General features: G+C 39.3%; 1 protein-coding gene across 2 annotated transcripts in view; it reads right to left on the bottom strand.

The window, feature by feature from the left end:
- Positions 1–8,797: 8,797 nt before the first annotated feature.
- The window catches only part of RPGR (retinitis pigmentosa GTPase regulator), a 57,819-nt gene continuing 45,578 nt past the window's right edge, over positions 8,798–21,038 (bottom strand). The window contains exons 14-17 of one of the 2 annotated variants that reach the window (XM_079765544.1): positions 15,916–16,131; positions 14,181–14,238; positions 12,609–12,700; positions 8,798–9,435 (exon numbers count right to left, since the gene is read on the bottom strand). In XM_079765544.1, coding sequence (XP_079621670.1) covers positions 9,229–9,435; positions 12,609–12,700; positions 14,181–14,238; positions 15,916–16,131 — 573 coding nt within the window. In that variant the 3' untranslated portion in view covers positions 8,798–9,228. Of the gene's footprint in view, positions 9,436–12,608; positions 12,701–14,180; positions 14,239–15,915; positions 16,132–18,640; positions 19,922–21,038 lie in introns of those variants that run through there. The other variant, XM_079765545.1, reaches the window with a different exon arrangement.

The following is a 21,038-nucleotide window of genomic DNA, read 5'->3' as shown; positions in this document are numbered from 1 at the left end:
GTCCACGCTCATGCACACACCCACACGCTCACACTCTGGCTTTGCATCCTTGGCCACCAGGAACCTCCATGGAGCCTGCCATGAGCTCAGATGCATCCAGTCCCAGCACCAAGCAAGTTTCCCCAGACTGACTCCCACCTCGCCAGCGGTAGGCGGGACCCAGGCTGATGCTACACCTCCCTCCTCCTGCCTCCTGCCTCCCACCTCCTACCACACACACCTACTCAGGCAGTAACAGGGAGCTCTGGAGGGAGTTCTGAGCCCCAGCTGGGGGTGGTGGCCACAGGGAGCTCTGGGCCTCAGGTTTGAAGGCCAGCCATGCCCCTGATCACAGAAGACCCAAAGTTCCACCGTGCTCCAACTGGGGCCCAGAGCTCCCTTCTGCTGCTGTGCCCCGGCCAGGGCCCAGGGCTCAGTCATTTGGTCATCCCTCACTGCCCTCCCTGCTGGCCTGGTCGCTCCATGGAGCCTCCTGTTTAGTCATCCATTTGGTCGTTTAGGTCGTGATGGACCCTGTCTCTTTATATATTAAAACTAGAGGACCCATGCCTGAAATTCATGCAAGAGTAGGCCTTCCTTCCCCCAGCTGCCAGCACCGGCTTCCCTCTGGCACCTGGAACCCATGCTACCCTTACAGCCCTGGCTTCGTCTGAAGGTCATCCAGAAGGAGGTCCGGAAGAATGTCTTGGTCTAATTAGCATATTATGCTTTTATTATTATAGATATGCAATATATTGTTTGATTCTATCTAAAATGTAAAAAAATTTTATATCTATGTTCATGAAGGAAATTAACATAAAGTAAATCTCAACTTTTAGAGTCTAATCTCTTACATTCTTACTAAAGCTATTATGGGTTGAATTGTGTTTTCTCTAAAAGATATGTTTGTGGGGGGGGGTTGTGTAATAGCTTTTTCTATCAGAGTAAGATTGTTGGCCTTATAGAATGAGTTGGCATGTATTACTTCCTCTTCAATTTTCTATCAGTTTATGAAAGCTGTTGTTACTGCATATGGTGGTAAGCCTTAAGTCACTGAAGGTAGCAGGGCTAGCAGTCAGAAAAGCTGAACATGATGTGAAAGAGAGCAAGGATAAACAGAAACCTCCAAAGATAACAATCTGTGGGCCCAGCTTCTGTCCCGTGCTAATAGATAAGCAAACATGTCATCAGCAATGTGCACATTCTGCAGTATTGCCTAGCACCTAACACTAACCTTCAGATCATTTTCACCTTTTAAAATCTCTTGTTGCCAACCAGATACTAGAACCACAAAAGGAAGGAAATTCTGGGAAACATAGTTACAGGTTAGCTAAGTTGACACAGTACAAAGTTAATACATGTAGCCTAATTTAATACAGATCTCAAAGGAAATAACAATGTGACCAGAATAAGACTTATAAAAGAACTAGAGGCCCAGTGCACGAAATTCATGCAGGGGGTGTGTGTGTCCCTCAGCCCAGCCTGCACCCTCTCCAATCTGGGACATCCCTCTCACAATCCAGGACTGTTGGCTCCCAACCGCTCGCCTGCCTGCCTGATTGCCCCTAACCACTTCTGCCTGCCAGCCTGATCACACCCTAACCATTCTCCTGCCAGCCTGATTGATGCCTAACTGCTCCCCTGCCAGCCCGAATGCTCCTAACTGCCCTCCCCTGCTGGGCTGGACACCCCCAACTTCCCTCCCCTGCTGGCCTGGTCCCCCCCAACTGCCCTCCCCTGAAGGCCTGGTTCCCCCCAACTGCAGTCCTCTGCTGGCCTGGTCACCCCTATCTGCCCTCCCCAGCAGGCCTGATTGCCCCAACTGCCCTCCCTTGCAGGCCTGGTCCCTCCCAACTGCCCTCCCCTGCTGGCCTGATCACCCACAACTGCCCTCCACTGCTGGCCATCTTGTGGTGGCCATCTTGTGTGTTGGAGTGATGGTCAGTTTGCATATTACCTCTTTATTATATAGAATTGGAGTAAGTAGATCAAAACAAGAAAAAAAAGACCATTTTCTTAGCCACACCTGGCTATGAATATTCATCAATTCTTCAGACAGAAAAAGAAGAAAATGAATGTAGGAAATTACAGTGCTCTACACAATTTAAAGTGTAGTAGTTAAGAACAGTTTTTATAAAGTCAGAAATCACATTATAAGCTGTGTGTTCTTATGTACATTTATTTTCTCTGTGACTCATTACTATACCTGAAAATGGGGATACTAAATCTTTTATTATAGGCTTATTGTGAAGATTAAATGTGTTAATAAAAAGAAAGCATTTCAAACAGTGCATGGCGCATAAATTATTATTAAATACGAATGTTATAATTATATATAATCATGCTTTAACCATATAATAAAATATGTACATTTATGATTATCAATAAATGTCTAGGTTGTCTTCATAAAGTCCTGAGTGAAATGCTTCCTCCATGTGTTGTGTGTCTCTGCCTGTTGTTTGTAGGAAGATTCTGGTGTGCAGTATGGGGAAATTCAAGTCTACAGTCTTTTGTTGACTGCTTCCATTTGAGAAAGTGTCTGAATCAATATACACCTCATTATCATGAATTATTGCCACTTCTGTATATTTATATATCTCATCAACATAGGCCATATGACCTAGAAAAATGATATATTCATATCCATGAATAACCACAGAGAAAGCAAAAACTGTCTTTAAAAAAAAAACCCTTTTAAATTCAACTCTGCGTTCGGTGAAGACTTCTCAGGTATATAAAGCCAAGGTGTTCAAGTAAGTGCCACAGTGGTTTATCAGATTTAATTCTGGAACTGGGATGATTTTCACTATAATGTGTGCACATGTGTATATGTGTCTGCAAATGTATGTAAGTATGTGTGTATGTATTTTAGAGGCTATTACCAAGTCAGAGTTTGTATTTAGTAGATTTTCACAGCTAATTTGGCTGATTGTATTTTGTTAAAAACATTCAGTACCTTTTTGGTGGTAGGCCTGGGGAGCCATGATTGTGTAAGATGAAACTGGTTAAGGAAGTTTATAATAGAATCATCTCCTTTTGTAACCTAGATATGGCTGAGCCTTTCTAATTTTTGTTACCCAAATAAAGTCTTTAATAAATATATAAAAATCATGGAGTTGCATCCTATAAAATATATTTTACAGTATATAAAATATTACCCATAGCCATAACATGTGTACCATATGTATTAGCACATATGATAAATTGGATGTGGTCAGTAGAATGGGCATTGAAAGGTACTCAGAAAACACACACATTGAATATCACTTATCCCATTCTTCACTCTCAACTGCTAGAAAATGATCCGCCCTATAACAGTGCTTCAGTTTGAGAGCTACAGATCACACAAAATAATCTCAACTTTTAGTCTAGTCTCTTACATTCTTACTAAAACATTATTATGGGTCGAACTGTGTTTTCTCTAAAATATGTTAAAAGTCCTAACCCCCAGTACTTTAGGCTGTTGAGCATCTTTACCATCATTACTCTGAACTCTGTTTCAGATAAATTGCTTACTTCTGCTTCATTTATCTCTTCTTCTGAAGAATTCTCTAGTTCTTCCATTTGGGAGTTGTTTCTTTGTCTCCTCATTTTGGCTGTCTGGGTTTGTGACTATGTATTAGGTAGATCCTCTATGCCTCTCAATCTCTAGTGCAGGACAGTGTAAAACGATGTTTCTGACTAATTAGATCAGGCAAAGACTCAAAGCCTCCAGAGACTGCCTCTGCCTACAGACTGATAGGATTCCAACTTGAATTGCCCCCAGGCAATCATCCACAGGTATAGTGAAAGTTGTTTTCAACAGGATGTGGCAGTTGCTTCTGCCTGGAGGCTATTTTTAGTCTCTTAAGTGGCCTCAGGGCAAGATGTTTTCCAATAGGATGTGTCAACTGTCTTCCCTCCAGGCAAGGTCGCCTGTATAGCAAATGTCTGTGTGGGAAAGATGTCCTCTGCTGCCTGAGGGAATGACTCAGCCCAGGAAACTTTTGGTGTCTGCCTTCTGAGCTCTAACCCCCAAGTCCTCAGTCCTGGCTTGTGCTTACACAGCTCCAGTCCACTCTGCCCTCCCTCTGCCAGAGCACAAAGTGGGTGGCTGCACAGGGAATTTTGTGCATTGGCCCATAAAGAAGGTGCCTTAATTTCCAGCTGTCTCTCCCTAGCAGACAGCACCCCTGCTGCTTTTCACAGCCAGATGTTATGTGGGTACCCTTCTCAGTTTTGGTGCTCTCTGCTGGGGGCCCAGCTTGGGGATTAGACCTCAGAGTTCTCAGTGGCAACCCTCCACAGCTGAGATATCTCTCTGGGACTTCAGTTGCTGTCTGTGAGCGCCCAGCCAGCCCTTTCACGCTTCCACCCCTCCTACCAGTCTCTATGCCAGTGATGGGCAACCTTTTGAGCTCGGTGTTTCAAACTTCACCAAAAAACTGAGCATAACTCGGGTAGTGTGTCCCTTTGAGGAAAAAACATTATTTCGCGATATTTATAGTTTAAATAACATAAATGTTTAATCCTTGGCATGCGGCCGTCTCAGCGGCCGCGTGTCATCAGAAATGGCACTGACACGCGTGTCAGAGGTTCGCCATCACTGCTCTATGCGATCTCCACTTTTAGTCCTTGGTGATCAGGGCTCTCTCCTGTGAGTTTTCCATTGATTATTCAGGAAGTTTTTCTGTATTTTAGTTGTAATTCCAGTTTGTTCCTGGGAGCATGTCTGTGCAGCATCCACTTACTCTGCCGCCATTTTTTATCTCCCTCAGTACTTCAGAATGTCATACTGTTTGCAAATAGGGCCATTAAGGAGGTAGTTAAATTAAAATGAGATCATCAGGGTGGGTTCTAATCCAATATGATTGGTGTCCTTATAAAAAAAAAAGAAAATTTAGAAATGGCGACAGACATGCACAGAAGGAAGACAATGTGAAGAAACATAAGAATGCCATATGAGGACACAGGTTGGAGTGATATCCTGTATCTATAAGCCAAGGAATGCCTGAGGCTATCATAAGTTAGGAGAGAGGCATGGCACATCCCAGTGCCTTCAGAGGGAGTAAGGTCCTGCCAATACATTTATTTTGGAGTGCTGGCCTCCAGAACTGTGAGACAATACATTTTTATTGTTTTTAAGTCTCCCAGTGTATGGTCCTCTGTTACAGAAGCCCTAGGAAATGTTAGAACCTTTTCAGAATTGTACAGTTTCTTCTTCATACAAAGGAAGGTCTTAATGAGTACCAATATTTTCTTTATTTTTAATGTTTTGATATGGGATCGAATGCTCTTTCATAAGACTAAAATCCTATCACTACTGGCATTCTGTAAATTAATATCTATAACATTTGATCCATCATAATTTGAACAATATCAACGACCTTCTAATTTTCAAGAGATTCCGTTTTCATCTCCCAAAAAGGTCAGTAAAAAACATCCAAAGAAATAGTACTATAGAAAGAGAAATTAATGGCAAAGAATAGAAGGGGAATAGTTTAGGGATTAAAGTAACCATTTCACTTTTTATTAAACCTATGTTATTAATGTAGCTTTTATTTTTGAAACTAGTACAAATTGATCATTTAATTCTATCAACAATCTTTTCTTTTTTTGAGTTCTTAAATATGTTAGCTTAATTTTTGTGTGTGAAGTTTAGTGTTCACTGATCTCCTTTTCATCCAATTAGGAAACTTAGGTTTTTAAATTACCCTAATATCTCTAAACTAGAAGCCCGGTGCACGAAATTCGTTCACGGCTGGGGGTTGTCCCTCAGCCCAGCCTGTACCCTCTCCAATCTGGGACTCCTGGAGGGATGTCCGACTGCCCATTTAGGTCCGATCCCTCTCACAATCCAGGACTGCTGGCTCCCAACTGCTTGCCTGCCTGCCTTCCTGATTGCCCCTAACCGCTTCTGCCTGCCAGCCTGATCACCCCCTAACCACTCCGCTGCCAGCCTGGTTGATGCTTAACTGCTCCCCTGCCAGCCTGTTTGCCCCCAACTTCCCTCCTCTGCCAGCCTGGTCACCCCTAACTGCCCTCTCCTGCAGGGTTGATCACCTCCAACTGCCCTCCCTTGCAGGCCGGGTGCCTCCCAACTGCCCTCCCCTGCTGGCCATCTTGTAGTGGCCATCTTGTGTCCACAGGGAGGCAGAATCTTTGACCACATGGGGGCAGCTATATTGTGTGTTGCAGTGATGATCAATCTGTATATTACTCTTTTATTAGATAAGATAGAGGCCTGGTGCACGGGTGGGGGCCAGCTGGTTTGCCCTGAAGGGCGTCCCGGATCAGGGTGGGGTTCCCTTGGGGCGTGGGGCGGCCTGAGCGAGGGGCCTGTGGTGGTTTGCAGGCCAGCACGCCCCCTGGCGACCCAAGCGGAGGCCCTGGTATCTGGGATTTATTTTCCTTCTACAATTGAAACTTTGTAGCCTGGAGTGGAGCCAAGCCTGCTGCTCCCTCCAGGGCAGCCATTTCTGTGGCAGTTAATTCACCTTCTTGAAACTTTGTTGCCTTAAGCAGGTGAGCCCGGCCAGGGTGTGCGGAAAGCTTTGCTTCCCCTGTTGCTGGCGGCAACTCTGGCCTGCTCTCTCAAGCTCCATTCTGTTGCCATTTGTTTGAATTTGTTTACCTTCTATAATTGAAACTTTATAGCTTGAGTGGAGGCTTAGGCCTGCAAACGGCTATGGAAAGCTTGGCTTGCTCTGTTACCTGGGAAACCTTGCTCTCTGTGGCTGTAGCCATCTTGGTTTGGGTTAATTTGCATACTCGCCCTGATTGGCTGGTGGGCGTGGCTTGGCTGGTGGGCGTGGTTTATGTAGCGGAGTGATGGTTAATTTGCATATTACCATTTTATTAGAGAGGATGATGTGTTTTCTTCATTTTACTTCACCATACTGTGACTTTGATTTTCTTAGTTTCTGGTATAGTATCTGGCATGTAGGAAGTGTTCAGTATTTCAATGTAAAAGCCAAATATGAAACCAAAATTGGAAAATAAATATAATACATTCACAGTCCAAGGGAAGATGGCTGGTATAATGTTTTTATAAAAGTATTTATAAAAGTACCATGAAAAATGTGTTGATCCTCAATGAACCACCTTATTAAAAAGTCTGAATTGTTCTGACACCTCTGACAAAACAGGGATACTTTGTCAGTTTATGCTTGTCTGTTCACCTCTTCCAAGTGCTTTGACTTAATCTTTCCTTTTCTCCTTTATAATGAGTAGCCAAACGAGTGGTATGGCAAGTAGGCTCTAAGATGGCCCCTGTGAGCCTTGCCTCCTGGTCTTCATGTCATTGTGTCATGCCCTCATCTTGAGTGTGAGAGGGGCCTGTGACTTGCTTCTAAAACAATATGTCAAAAGTGATGGGATGTCACTTCCATGATTTTCTGACACTTGTCTTGCTACTCTATTGACTCTCTTTGATAAAGGAAGCCGCCATATGGAGAAGCCCTTCCACAGAATAAGACTGGTATTAATTTATATTGCTGCATGACAATTACCATAAACTTGGTGGATTAAAACTACAGTGTTCATGGGTCAGGAGCCTGGGAACTGATTAACTGGGTCCTCTGCTCAAGGCCTCATAAGACTTCAGCCAGTGCTGTGGTCTCATCTGAGGATTGGGTTCCTCTTCCAGGCTCATTGGTTGTTGGCAGAATTCAGTGCCTTCCAGTTGTAGGATGGAGGCCCTCAGATACTAGAGGCCTCTCACTTTCCCCTGGCACATGATCCTCTCCATATTGTGGCAGTTTGTTTCTTCAAGGCCAACAGAAAAGCATCTCTACTTCTCTGACTTCTTCCATCTCTGAGTTCTAGAGTCTCTTTGCAAGGGCTCACCTGATTAGGTCAGGCCTACCTAGGGTTATTTCCCTTTTGCTTAAAGTTAACATTAGGAAATTTAATTACATCTGTAAAACCTTTCATATAATGTAACCTAAGTGATATCTCTCCACAATCCCTCACCCACACTCAAGGGGAAGGGATTATTCAGGGCAAGTATACCAATAGGCAGGAACCTTGGGGGCTATCTTAGAATTCTGCCAACCACAACTGGCCTGTCTTAGTCCTATTTGTGAGTTTTATTTCCACTTCACTCCTATAGTTTAGATTTTGGCAAAGTATTTTTGCAATACTGTACTATTACTATAAGTGGAAATAGCAAAACATTTTATTAAATTTATCTTTAATAAAATTAGAATTTAACTAAATATTTACATAGAAGACTATAAGATTTCAAAATCACATTTACTCTAAATTAGCATCCTCACAACCCTTGTGCATAAGGCAAAAGATGATGTTTCTTTTTATTTAACTGGGACAGTGACCACTGTGATTGAAGAAGAAAATGTTCAGAAGCTAGAATGGGGACAATGAATGTAGTTTGCTCCATTAAATAAGCATCATTTGTGAGCATAGGAAAGCAATGTCTCTATTGGTGTAGACTAAATAGCTTTACCCTTTCTATACCTGTGGCAGAGCACTGTGTGTTAGAGCCAACTGTCAATGCTAGAAACAGCTGAAATAGCAAGACTGGGTATGTTTGGTTCTCCTGTGGTGGGGATCTGTGGTCAAAGACTCCAGATCCACATAATCTGCAATGTCTTCATGACAAATCACTTCCCTGAAGAAAGGAGTGGGAGGCAAAGAAATTTCAACACAGTTTCTCTATAAATATGTACTGTTTACAGTTATACAGAAATTTCCTTTACTTAGAAGTAAAAGCATTTTATAGCTTTCAATATTTTAAAATTAGTTTTTTTGTCTCCATTTTGTCAATTGAAAAGTCCAAGTACCCCCAAATTTTATTCATAGTCACCTATTTAAACAGTGCAACCAACCAGGTATAATTTATTAAAATATTCTCATTAAAAACAATTTTGACAGTTTTTAAAAATTGCAAATACATTAAAAACTGTTATAGTGTTTTGAGTTTGTAAATATTGCCTTTTGAAATTATAAGATGTAAAACTGTTTAGTTAAACTGTGAAATTTCTTAATTCAACCTTCACATATAAAAATATATTTTTATGGAACACTGAACAGTTAAGGCTACAACACTTAGCGAGTTTGAGATATACATACTGTGAAATTGCTTGTCAAAAATATTATCATAAATAAATATAAAAACTGGTCATACTATTCAAACCAAATAAAACATATTAAATTATATCTTCAAGTTTGTTATCAGAAACATTCCTTAAGAAGTCATGTTTTTCAAGTATAAATTACAATGTGCATGGTGACCACACAAATATATATTTAAAGTATTACACAGGATTTTGATGTTTTCTCAGTATTTGTGGGTGACGTATTCTGATTATTTTGCCCAATGTGGTTCTGTTTGAAATCCTTCTTATTGCTTTTAAAAGCTATTTGATCTCCTAGTGATTTTATTTCTGGAAGTGGCTCATTATTATTCGGCATACTTTTCATACTCATCAGTGACAGTCTTTTAAAAAGGTAAGTCTAGAAAAAACACAAAAAATTCATTTCAGTAAGTGAAATATTCACTTAATAGTATTTGGGGGGTGCACAATTTTCAACAAGTCTTAACATTATTTCATCACATCCTTATGGGATACCATATGTATATTCTTAGCATTCATAAGCCTTTTTTCTTTTACCAATCACAATCATGATTCCTCCTTGAGAAACTAGCTGGAATATGGCAGAGAAAAGGTAGTTGCCAGGAAGGCAAAAATACACAGGCATACTTTTGATAGAGAAATTCTCATCTCAGACTTTTATTTATGGGAATGACAATGAATAAAAAATCTATTGACTTCAAAGTGGCACTGGATCTTTAACCTCTGTATCTGTAACCTCTAGCCTTGTGCCTGGGACATAAGAGATACCCAATTAATATATGCTAAGTAAATAGGAGAATGAACTAATTCCACAATGAAAAATTTTTAATAGTTGGAAAACTTACTGCTTTTTTAATTAGTTTATTAGGGTGGAAGGAAATCAAGCCAATGACACAGTTTTCTGAGTGGCTAACTGTGGATCCAAATAATCAGCATTGACTATAGTTTAGAAAAGCAATATTTGGTAATTTATAGATATAACAATCACCTACCAAAAGATCTCTGCTGTCAATGAAAACCACCTGGCTACCTGAATCATTTAAAATTATGAAAACAAAATTCAGTAGTGAATTCTGTCTTGTAGAAGAGTGCAAGTCTTTCTTTTTCTTTTTTTAGATTATCCTTAAAGTATTTGTTTAATTAAGGGGAAGGAATACAAAATCTCAAACACATTTATTTTGATACTAGAGGCCCAGTGCGTGAATTTGTGCACGGGTGGGGTCTGGCTGGACTGCCCCAATGGGGGCTGATCGAGCCTGGCCAGCTGGGGGGAGGGGCCACAGGCAGTTGGTGGGCTGGCCCTGCCCCTGATCATGTGGGGGGTGATTGGGGGCGGGGCCAGCCAGGGGGAGGGGCCGAGGGCGGTTGGCCAGCTGGCCCGTCCCCTGGTCGAACTCCTGGTTGAATTCCTGGTTGAACTCCCAGTCGAACTCCTGGTGGAGGGGACAATCTGAAGCCTTTTATTATACAGGATATGTTAATGAGCTACTTTTCCCAAGTTTTAAAAACAGTTTGGTTTATTTGGCTTGGATAATGTAAATAGGTGAGAGACACTGTAGATAAAAATGTCATGTGAGAATGATTGAAAAAAATCTCATTCAAATGATTTCCTTTTTTAAAATATGTAGAATAACAGCATATTCCTTAAGTAGGGAATATACTTATTACTTCTTGATTTTTTAATATAATTTTCATTATCTTTTATTTCTTTCTTTTAGCCAAGGAAATGTGTATCTACTGAAATATATTTTTCTACTAGGTATAAATGAGAATTTAAGCAGAATCAAAGTTGAAGACTGAATTCTTCAGTCTGGCACTTGTCCTGGCCCAACCTTACCTTTGTCCCATCCACTAGTGCTGGCACTCGGGCACCTTGCTTGGTCCGCTTCTACAAGTGTGTGCTATTCTGCCTCCCGCACAGCATTCCTTCCCTGGCTTGGCCCTCTCTCCTGTACTGTATATCTAAATCCTACAACCTACAGGGAATTCTGAAGACTGGAGAGCCTGAACAGCCCCTGAAATCTGACCATGGATTCTAGAATATGCGTTTTCATTTGGTCAGAGGTATGTTTTCCAATAATCTTTTTTTTTTTTTTTCGGCTTCACTTCACTTTTCCTCTCCTGTTTTTAATGTCTACCTCTTTCACTTTTCACCTTCCTCCCTCATATTTGATTCTCTTTTTCAGATACTTTCCCTGAACTCTCATAATTGGAAAAAGTATTCGCAGGAATGCTATGAAGCATAGTATATTATCTGTTAAATGTCCTGGTCTACTAGACGGAGAATTTAAAAAGTTTCTAAACCTTGATCAAATGTTCTGATGATGCATCTGTTATAATTCTAAAGCTAATTCAAAGTGTCCTTTGAGCCAGGTCACAATATAATAATCCAAATTTATCAAATAATTTTTATAAAGAAAAAAAAGGTCATAAATTAGTTTTTAGCAAAAGATAACAATATGGGCATCATGGCCAAATAGCATTTGAAATTTCTAAAGTAACTCTGAAAGGAATGATTGAAAAGGAATTTCAGAGTGGCATATACCTCCAAAGCTGGCAAAAGACAGGCTGTTTAACTACTCTAAGTGTGGTTCCTGGTTTTTACACCTTCACCCTTTCCTCTTTCTTACTTCCTTATATTTTACAATTCATTGTCAACCTAAAATATTTACTGAGTATTTACCACATACCAGAAACTGTGATAAGTGATGAGGATACACTGGAAAACAAGACAGATTATCATTTCTGTCCCTATGGAGCTGAAGGCCAGTGGGGAGATAGAGACATAAAGCTAATAGATATACAAATGACTATATAATTGCAAGTTGTGATGAATATTAAGAAGGATAAGAAAAGTGTTATGTGACAAAATAATAATAATGGGATATAATAATTTACATAAGTGCTGCTGTTATAAAAGGCCTGTATATGGAAATTACATTTAAGCTGAGACCTGAAGTTTGAATGGGAACTAACAAGGCCTTTTATTTTTCTTGTCTTCCATGTTTTCTCTTCTACCCTGAAATATGGTCTCATAATTAAAGAAAGTTCTGAAAGTGAAAAGAGAAACTTACTTTCAAGGAGAAGAAACATATTCCTTAGATTTTCAACAACTCCAAGACATGTATTAGTCATCCCCTGAGAGACTGAAGTAGCATGTTGTAATGTTTCCTAAACACAACCATCTTTATTTTTTCATTCATCCTTTCTATTTCATGGCTTTGCCTTACTCTCTTGATTATTATGCACTTATAATTTAAGCAATAAAGTTCTTTTATGAATCTTTTTTTGTATGATGAATCAGCATGGATGGAATGATTGAAAAAATATGCTATTAAATTTTGGAAGAACTACCTGACTCATAATTTAAAGTCCAATAAATAAACAAATTTGCACGTTAAAAATGTCAAACATCACCTGAAATTCTTCACATTTCTGGGCATAAAAACTCATATTAAAGAAGTTAAATTATGTGGATCACCATATAAAAAGTAGAAGGAGAAATTCAATACTTTGGTCTTAATATTAAAATGAGAAGTTCATTTCACTTACCTTCTTCGATACTTTCCTGTCTTTACCTGGTGTGGATTTACTATCCTCCAGGATTTCTGAAGAACTGCTCTTTGTAAGCTCACATATGTTTCCTACAATAGAATATATTTAGAAAATTTTTTCCTAACTAATCAGAAAAAGAAAAGTCCTGATGCTTTCAGTGAAACTCTATCAACCCTGAATTATAGGGTAATAATAAAAGACCGTACCACTGGAGTAATGGAAGAGGTCCAAACTGCACATTTCCTGAAAAGTTGAGTTAAGCCCTGGCTGGTTTGGCTCACTGGATAGAGTGTTGGCCTGGGGACTGAAGAGTCCCAAGTTCGATTCCAGTCAAAGGCACATGCCTGGGTTGTGGGCTCGATCCCTAGTAGGGGGCATGCAAGAGGCAGCCAATCAGTGATTCTCTCTCATCACTGATGTTTCTATTTCCCTCTCACTTTCTCTCTGAAATCAATAAAAATATACTAAAAAAAAGTTGAGTTAAGGCAAAAAGCCAAGAATGACCTGACCAATGCTGTAAAAGTTTAGAAGGCTACAAAGGTAACAGTGAATGCTAGGAAATACTTTTGTAAAATATAAATTACGTTTTCAAAAAATTATAATTAAATCCCTTTTACTCAAATGGACATTATATTTGTGTTCCAAATTAATCCACATGTTATATAGTTAAATAATGATCTTTAAAGTATACTCATGAAGCAATGCATTATTTTAATTTATATTACCAACTACTTAAATATTATATTTAACTTCTTTTTAACATTTTAGGCTATATGCTAAAAATACTTAGAGATGATAAATATTTTAACATTTTACTTAAAATATTCTAAAACTTTCTAGTCTATCCACAGAAGTTAGAAGGGAAAAAGTAACAAGGGAACTATTTCTTCTCTGCTAAAGTTCAGATCAAATATCTACTATTATGACAGGTATTTTTAATGAGAACACAATAAAAAGCACACTGTGATGTGATGGTATGGAAATGTAACATAGGGGTTGTACAGCAAAAACACAGATGATTTGGGTGTAGAAAATGTAGGTCTCTTCTATTCTGTGGCACTGTTCTCTGACACCAACAGCTAGAGCTGGGAAAGGATTCCTCTTAAATATCTGTGGTAAGATAAAAAAGACTTATGTCTGAGATCTGGGGGAAAGCTAGAAGGCTTGCTGTGGTTCTAGGCCAGCCTGGTCATAGGCAATAGAGTCTGGCAGTGCTCACCAGAGATACAAATTGAAATTTGGGGCAAAAGCTTAACTTAAAACTACAGATTGAAAAGAAAAGAAAAAGGTAGTGAAAAGGCTGTCCTAAATCACTTGAAAATGACATATGAGCAGCTAGGAGTAGCATGATTATTTTTATGTGAAAAAGCTGTGGTGGCTATCAATGAGAACAAATAAGCTCATGTCACATATGTCATGTGACAGTAAAAAGTATAAAATAGAGTATATGTGTGTAAACTAATTACTCCATAAAAGTACATATATGCATCTATATGTATGTACACATGTATGCATGTTATATATCTAGCTTTTCTAAAAGCATACTTTTGAAGTCAAATGTGCTCACACCTTTTGGATTTTCATTGTATTCAGAAATGGCCGGTTCCTCTTGGTTGTTTTTTTTGTCCTATAAACAATAAAGAAACAATATAATAAAAAAACATATTTGTTCTGTGCTAGAAAACCTAGTCTTGCTTTGTAAGTAGGGTTCCAGAGTCAGCCCCTGCTATTAACACAAATATGTGACAATTACTTCACTTTGCTGGGCTGTTGCCTCAATGCTGAGTGATTGCTAAGGTCACTCTTAGCTTAAAATTGTATGATTCAAAAAATACTGTATGATTCAAGAACTCTGCTAAAAGAATATTCAGGAATATTAATCGGTATATGATTTAGCTTAGCATCTTACAATGTCAAATTGGAGTTTAATGTGTTCTATGTTAAAGAATTATAGGGACCACCCTAACTGTAACTCATAAATGCTCCTTATAAACAGAATCCTTTCCTTCCTCTGGAAAAAAAGAAGCAACAACTCATAAACATTTTTTTTTCTCTATGAGAGGAAGGAGTCTTGGAAAAAGAAGGAATCAAGAAAGATAATGACACCCAGCCAGCATGGCTCAGTGGTTGAGTGTCAACCTATGAACCAGGAGGTCATGGTTTGATTCCTGGTCAGGGCACATGCCAGGGTTGTAGGCTCGATCCCCAGTATGGGGAGTGCAGGAGGCAGCTGATCCATGATTCTCTCCCATCACTGATGTTTCTATTTCTCTCTCCCTCTCCCTTCCTCCCTGAAATCAATAAACATATATTTTAAAAAAAGAAAGACAATGACCTCTATACAAAATACCATCTTGTAAATAAAAAATACATGCACACAAAACAACAAACAATACATGTTTTACATGTACAGATTCAAATAAAAGGACAAGCATGTTTCAATGGTTATCTATGTTAGGGTGAAGGGAAATGGGGCTAAAAAGGGATCAATTTCAATAAAGAGAAAGGAGCCTTGCCCAGACCAATGATAATAGTGTTTCATAAATGAGAAGACATGACTAACTCAGTGTTTTATACAAGAGGTCCAAAAAATGAAAACAAAAATGAATCAATATAGTGTCATTCAATTTGGGTTTCTGAATTAGATATCTATGAAATTATTCCAGGTTAGTGTTAGCAAATTAATGATTTCAAAACTACCATTTGTCTCCTAACAGTGTCATTATCAGGCAAAACTGCCAAATGGAAGAGATGTTTTTGATGTCTCTAGCTCGATCTTTAGGATGGCTTTTTCTTCCTCAGTGATACCTCCTCCTTCTCCTCCCATAAATAATTCCTTCTAGATTGCATCTCTGCTGAACTGATCACAACCTTAAACACTCTTGTGAACAACTTTAGTTTGTCCCTATACATGTAAATTAACACATGTATGCAGGCACGCACATGTCCCATATGTGCCACCAATACAGTGCTTCTAACTTTGTATTTTCATCATTTCAAAGACCCAGTGCTGAACTTCATTGTTTATTTCTCAACAGTATACTGTACTATACTGGCCCACATCAGTTGATTTCCATTCATGCAGGGAACAGAATGCTAGCAAGAAGTATAGAAAGAGAGCTAGAAACAAAGTGTGCCTCATTCATAAATTTGCAGGAAAAAAGTTATTCATAGAAATAGTTTTGCTCCCAAAGGAAGTTGGAATCTGCCTTCTGCAGAGACCAAGGAACCCATACGTTTTCTCTTAGGTAGGATCTCAGGATTTAAACACATATCATCATATCTTCTCAATGGTTGTCAATACCTTTTCAATTGAGTTGTCGCTGGTTTCACTTGGGTAACCTGTAGGAACATTTGAATTGTCGCTGGTGTCACTGAGGTCATCTGCAGGAACATTTGAATTGTCGCTGATTTCACTGAGGTCATCTACAAGAACATTTTTATTGTCTCCCACAGCTTTCTTCTTGTCTTCCAGATGTTTATTAATTTCCTCTGCCTTGTCTTCTGGAAGTGTGCGATTCTATAGCAAAATTGATAATTAAGGAAGAGTTAGATTTTCTTTTTTAAAAAACCAGAGATTTATTTTGCTGTCATAACTCATATTATCTCAAAGAACACATGGATATGAGTTCAAATACTGAAGTCAAAGAAATAAATGCTGCATAACCCATGCTGCATATCAAGTTACTATATTAGCAAGGATTTTGTGCCTGTTGCCCTATTTCATTTTTAATGACTAGAATTCCCAAAATTCTATTAGCACCTATCTATGAAATGGTTAATATGGAAACTAAATTTGCTACCAGGGCTGTCTCTAAAGAACGCTTCTAAATAAGTTAAAAAGCTTTGTATCGGGGGCGGGGGGGGGCGGGTGGGCACGCTTTCTATCTACTGGCACATTATAGAGAATCATGGATCAGCTTATTTTTTTGTCATTAGGAGATTAAGCTCCTTATTGGATTTTTTCCTATGCTTTTCATTTATGCACTTCATTAAAGGTAAAATTACCTCTAAAATACAAGAAGCAGTAAGCGATTAATGCCATTCACTTCTTCAAAGAATGTTTTTACAAAGTTCATCTTGGCCCTATTTGTCTCAGATCATATACGTCCTTTATATCCCTTCAACACTAACTACCTCCTCATGGTCAATTTCCTAGTGGCTGTTTGGCTAAGGATAAGCCTGATAGAATCTTTAGTGGGTGCTTTAAACACAATACCTCTAATAATTAAATCATCTTTCTTCTGACAAAAATAAAAATGTTAGAGAGTTAAGGCTAGGGAAAGGATATGTTTATATTTGATGCCTTAGTAACAGATTTAAGTGGAATCTGCAGGCCAGCAGCACTAAGGTTGTGGCCTAAAAGCATTCCCACCAAGGACAAGCAATTCAGAAGTGAAGCCTTGATATTTAAAAAAGTTTCAGACGTTACTCTGGGAAGGCTTGACTTGGGTTAATCAAAAGTCATGAGGCAGTGCATGCAAGAGGGGAACAGGATATCAGGGTAGAAATGTTTAGGTTGGGTAGGGTTAACTACAAGGTAGCTACTATTTACCAAAACTTCTAAGGCTTTCTTTTTTCCTATATGATTTCCCCTCTGAATGACATATATTAGGCCTAGTCAAGTGCACATTATGGATAGCTAAAATGATCAGAGACAGCTTGACTTTGGAAGGGAATTTGAAGCAAGATTACTAGATCCATGGTCGGCAAACTGCAGCTTGCGAGCCACATGCGGCTCTTTGGCCCCTTGAGTGTGGCTCTTCCACAAAATACCATGGCCTGGGCGAGTCTATTTTGAAGAAGTGGCGTTAGAAGAAGTTTAAGTTTAAAAAATTTGGCTCTCAAAAGAAATTTCAATTGTTGTACTGTTGATATTTGGCTCTGTTGACTAATGAGTTTGCCGACCACTGTACTAGATTTAAGACTTTTGCTCATAAACAGATGTATTCATAAGTGTATATAAATGAAGGTCAACCAGGAATAACAGTGCTCCTGACGAATTTCAGACTTAGTCCTACTATACCCAGAGGGAGCGTCAGTGAGCTATGCTCAAGCAAAGTCCTCATTGCTTGCAGAGTTTGGCTAATCTAGCATCTGGGTCAATTTCAATTGTGCTAGTTAAGGCACTAATGTAACTACAGGATATCATACTATTATAAAAGAAAACATAGAACTTTACATTATTTTATAAATAAACAAAACACTAATTTACTGCAATTTTACTCATTAACTTTATGAAAATCTATAATGAAGAACTGTTAGAACTACATCATTTTCTAAATTTGAGAAAGCTTTGAGAAAATGACATTTGTACTAGAAATCACAACATTAATTGTAAAACTTTGCACTTATTAAGCACATTTAAAATTATTCAACACACATCTGGACAACTACTTTAAATAACATACAGCACTTACCTTCAAACTGAAACAATTTAGGAAAGATTGGCAGCATACTGTCATTTTATAAAAGAAAATATAAAGTTTAAATACATTCTTTATTATATATATATATATATATATATATATAGAGAGAGAGAGAGAGAGAGAGAGAGGCCCAGTGCATGATTTAATCATGCACCTGGTGCACCAGCGGGCTGGCTGTCCGCCGGTGCACCAGGCCTTCCGAAAGCCTCCTGCGCGGCGGAGGCTTTCGAAAGGCCTTGTGCCGGAGCAGACAGCCGGCCAGCTCCCCCGCTTTGGCTTTTGATCGCGGGGGAGCTGGCCGGCTGTCCGCCGGTGCACCAGGCCTTCCGAAAGCCTCCAGCGCAGCCATGGCTCAGCGTCCTGCTGGCCCAATCAGCTACCCCGGCCACCCTGAGTCCCGCCCCCTGCGCCTCCTGCTGGCCCAATCGTGGGCATAGCGGAGTGATGGTAATTTACATATTACCATTTTATTATGTAGGATAATATATATATATATATAATATATATATATATATTGATTTCAGAGAGGAAGGGAGAGGGCGAGAGAGATAGAAACATCAATGATGAGATCGGCTGCCTCCTGCAAGCCCCACACTGGGGATCGAGCCTACAACCCAGGAATCAAATCATGACCTCCTGGTTCATAGGTCAGCACTCAACCACTGAGCCACACAGGCTGGGCTAAATACATTCTTATCACCAGAACCACATAAGAAGTAAAGAGGTAGTCTTGAGTGGTCAGTGGAAATGCATCTGTGTTGAGACCACAGTAAAGAAGTGAATGGGTCTGGCTCCCACAAAAAGGGTCCTTGTTTCATTGGTCAGACAGCATGGGTAGGTGAAGCCTTTGATCTGTCCCAGGGCATTGCTTTTTATATTTCTTATGGGAAATATAAAAAACCAAACATTCTTCTTAAGGTTTCAGTTTCCTTAAGAATACGATCACATTGCGTGCTTTAAAACCTAGAGATTGCTATCAGAAGTTAGTCTAGTGGTCACCCTGGGAGGAGGGATAGGAAATTATGGAAGGGGGTTGAAGGGAAACTTCTGGGAAGCCAACACTGTGCTTTCCCTTGATCTGGATGTTAACTATATGGGTGTGTTCAGTTTGTGGAATATACATTGAGCTATATGAGATATATTCTTTCTGATGTATGTATAACTTCACAAGAGTTGTTTTCAACTTTAAAAATACTATAAAGCATAAACTTTTATGCTAATGTCATATAGTATAGAATTATTTTTTTTCTAAAAAGGCTAATAGAGCATACAACTTTATATCTAAGTCATATCAGGTAGAGAAGTACATATTTTTTTCATCTTAATTTCAAGGTTTCTTTAAGACAAGAAGAGTTAACATGTAAGTTCATGTTTTAATTATACTAGAAATCACTGAAGCAGTAGAGATGGGGAAGGACATTAAATACAAAGACCTAAGCACTACTTTCCAAGCCTTTCTCCATTAGTCACAGTCTGAGCAAGGCACCTAATTAATGTACTTTACAGCCTCTATCTATAAAATGAGAAAATGACATTAGCAATGAAGCAAAAAACATGAGCAAACAGTATGTGTATGTAAATATAAGTGCTTTTGTAAAGGCCCTTCCATAAAAAGAATCCTTAGTGTTGACACTTGTTTGCCAAAATTTCCCAGATCTTATCACTAGAAAACAGTTCATTTAAAAGTTCACTCATGCCCTAACCGGTGTGGCTCAGTGGATAGAGCGTCGGCCTGCAGACTGAAAGGTCCCAGGTTCGATTCCGGTCAAGGGCATGTACCTTGGATGCGGGCACATCCCCAGTAGGGGGTGTGCAAGAGGCAGCTGATCGATGTTTCTCTCCCATCGATGTTTCTAGCTCTCTATCCCTCACCCTTCCTCTCTGTAAAAAAAATCAATAAAATATATATTAAAAAAAAAAAGTTCACTCATTTGTTCTACCCTATTGCACACATCCCTTTATTCTCTGCCAGGAGCCCAGCAGACAGAGCAAGCAAGGGAAGAGGGCAGCACACCTGTCAGGAGCAACCCAGAATGGCAGGGAAGTGGAGGAAAGGCCTCACGGGCTGCAGATCAATGTTGCCACAGGGCACAATGCTCACAGACCCTCAGGTTTCCAACAGAACTCCACAAAACATTTTTAAATGTAAAATCTCCTGATATTTAAAGGTTAGCAACAGAGCCACATGCTTATGTATACCAAACAATAAATCTGCAGGCCAGACTGCATCCATGGGCTGCCAAGTATGACTTCCCAATTGTTGGCTTCCAATGACACTACTTTATAAATTCTAAATGTTTCCTTCTTTGTATATACCACTCCCTTATTTCATTCCTAATCCATATTTTGACCACCAAATACATTACAATTTGGCTTTCATTAGCAGGCTTGAAAAAATAAATATAATGCTCAGGGTATAGAACATCTTGCTGGTACACAGCTTTATTCTCATTTTCACTTTTACTCTTTATTATTCCGCCCCCCCTTTTCCCTTAGAAAACTTATTTTCTTCACCTTAAACAAATGCATGATATGATTACATTTCATGTGTGAATTGTTTTTTAACTATTTTGATAAAAATATTAGGACACAGAAAAATCTATGGTCCCCATAACAGCACTAACATCTAAATTTTAGGTTAACCATGTGAGTGCAGCCAGCCTTTCATCATTCTTCAAATGTTGAGGGGCAATATTTGACCCATGTATGGTGTGTAATGGTAGAATTCCACTCTACCCCAAATTTAACACGTTAAGCGCCCAGTCAGTCACCAGTGACTGACACTATACTTTCCATCCAGAAGACAAAACAGGCTGGGCGCTTAACGTGTTAAGGGTTACCATTATTATAATCCACTTAATTCCCCCAGATCTGTTTCCATAAGCCAATTTTTTGGGAGTTGCTATCCTATATAATAAAAGCCTAATATGAAAATTGTCCCCTTGGGCAATCATTCGACCGCTCGCTATGTTGTGCGCTGACCACCAGGGGGCGGCGC

This window comes from Cnephaeus nilssonii, assembly GCF_951640355.1.
Source record: "Cnephaeus nilssonii genome assembly, chromosome: X".
NCBI lineage: Eukaryota > Metazoa > Chordata > Mammalia > Chiroptera > Vespertilionidae > Cnephaeus > Cnephaeus nilssonii.
This window is presented reverse-complemented; position numbering and strand designations above follow the sequence as displayed.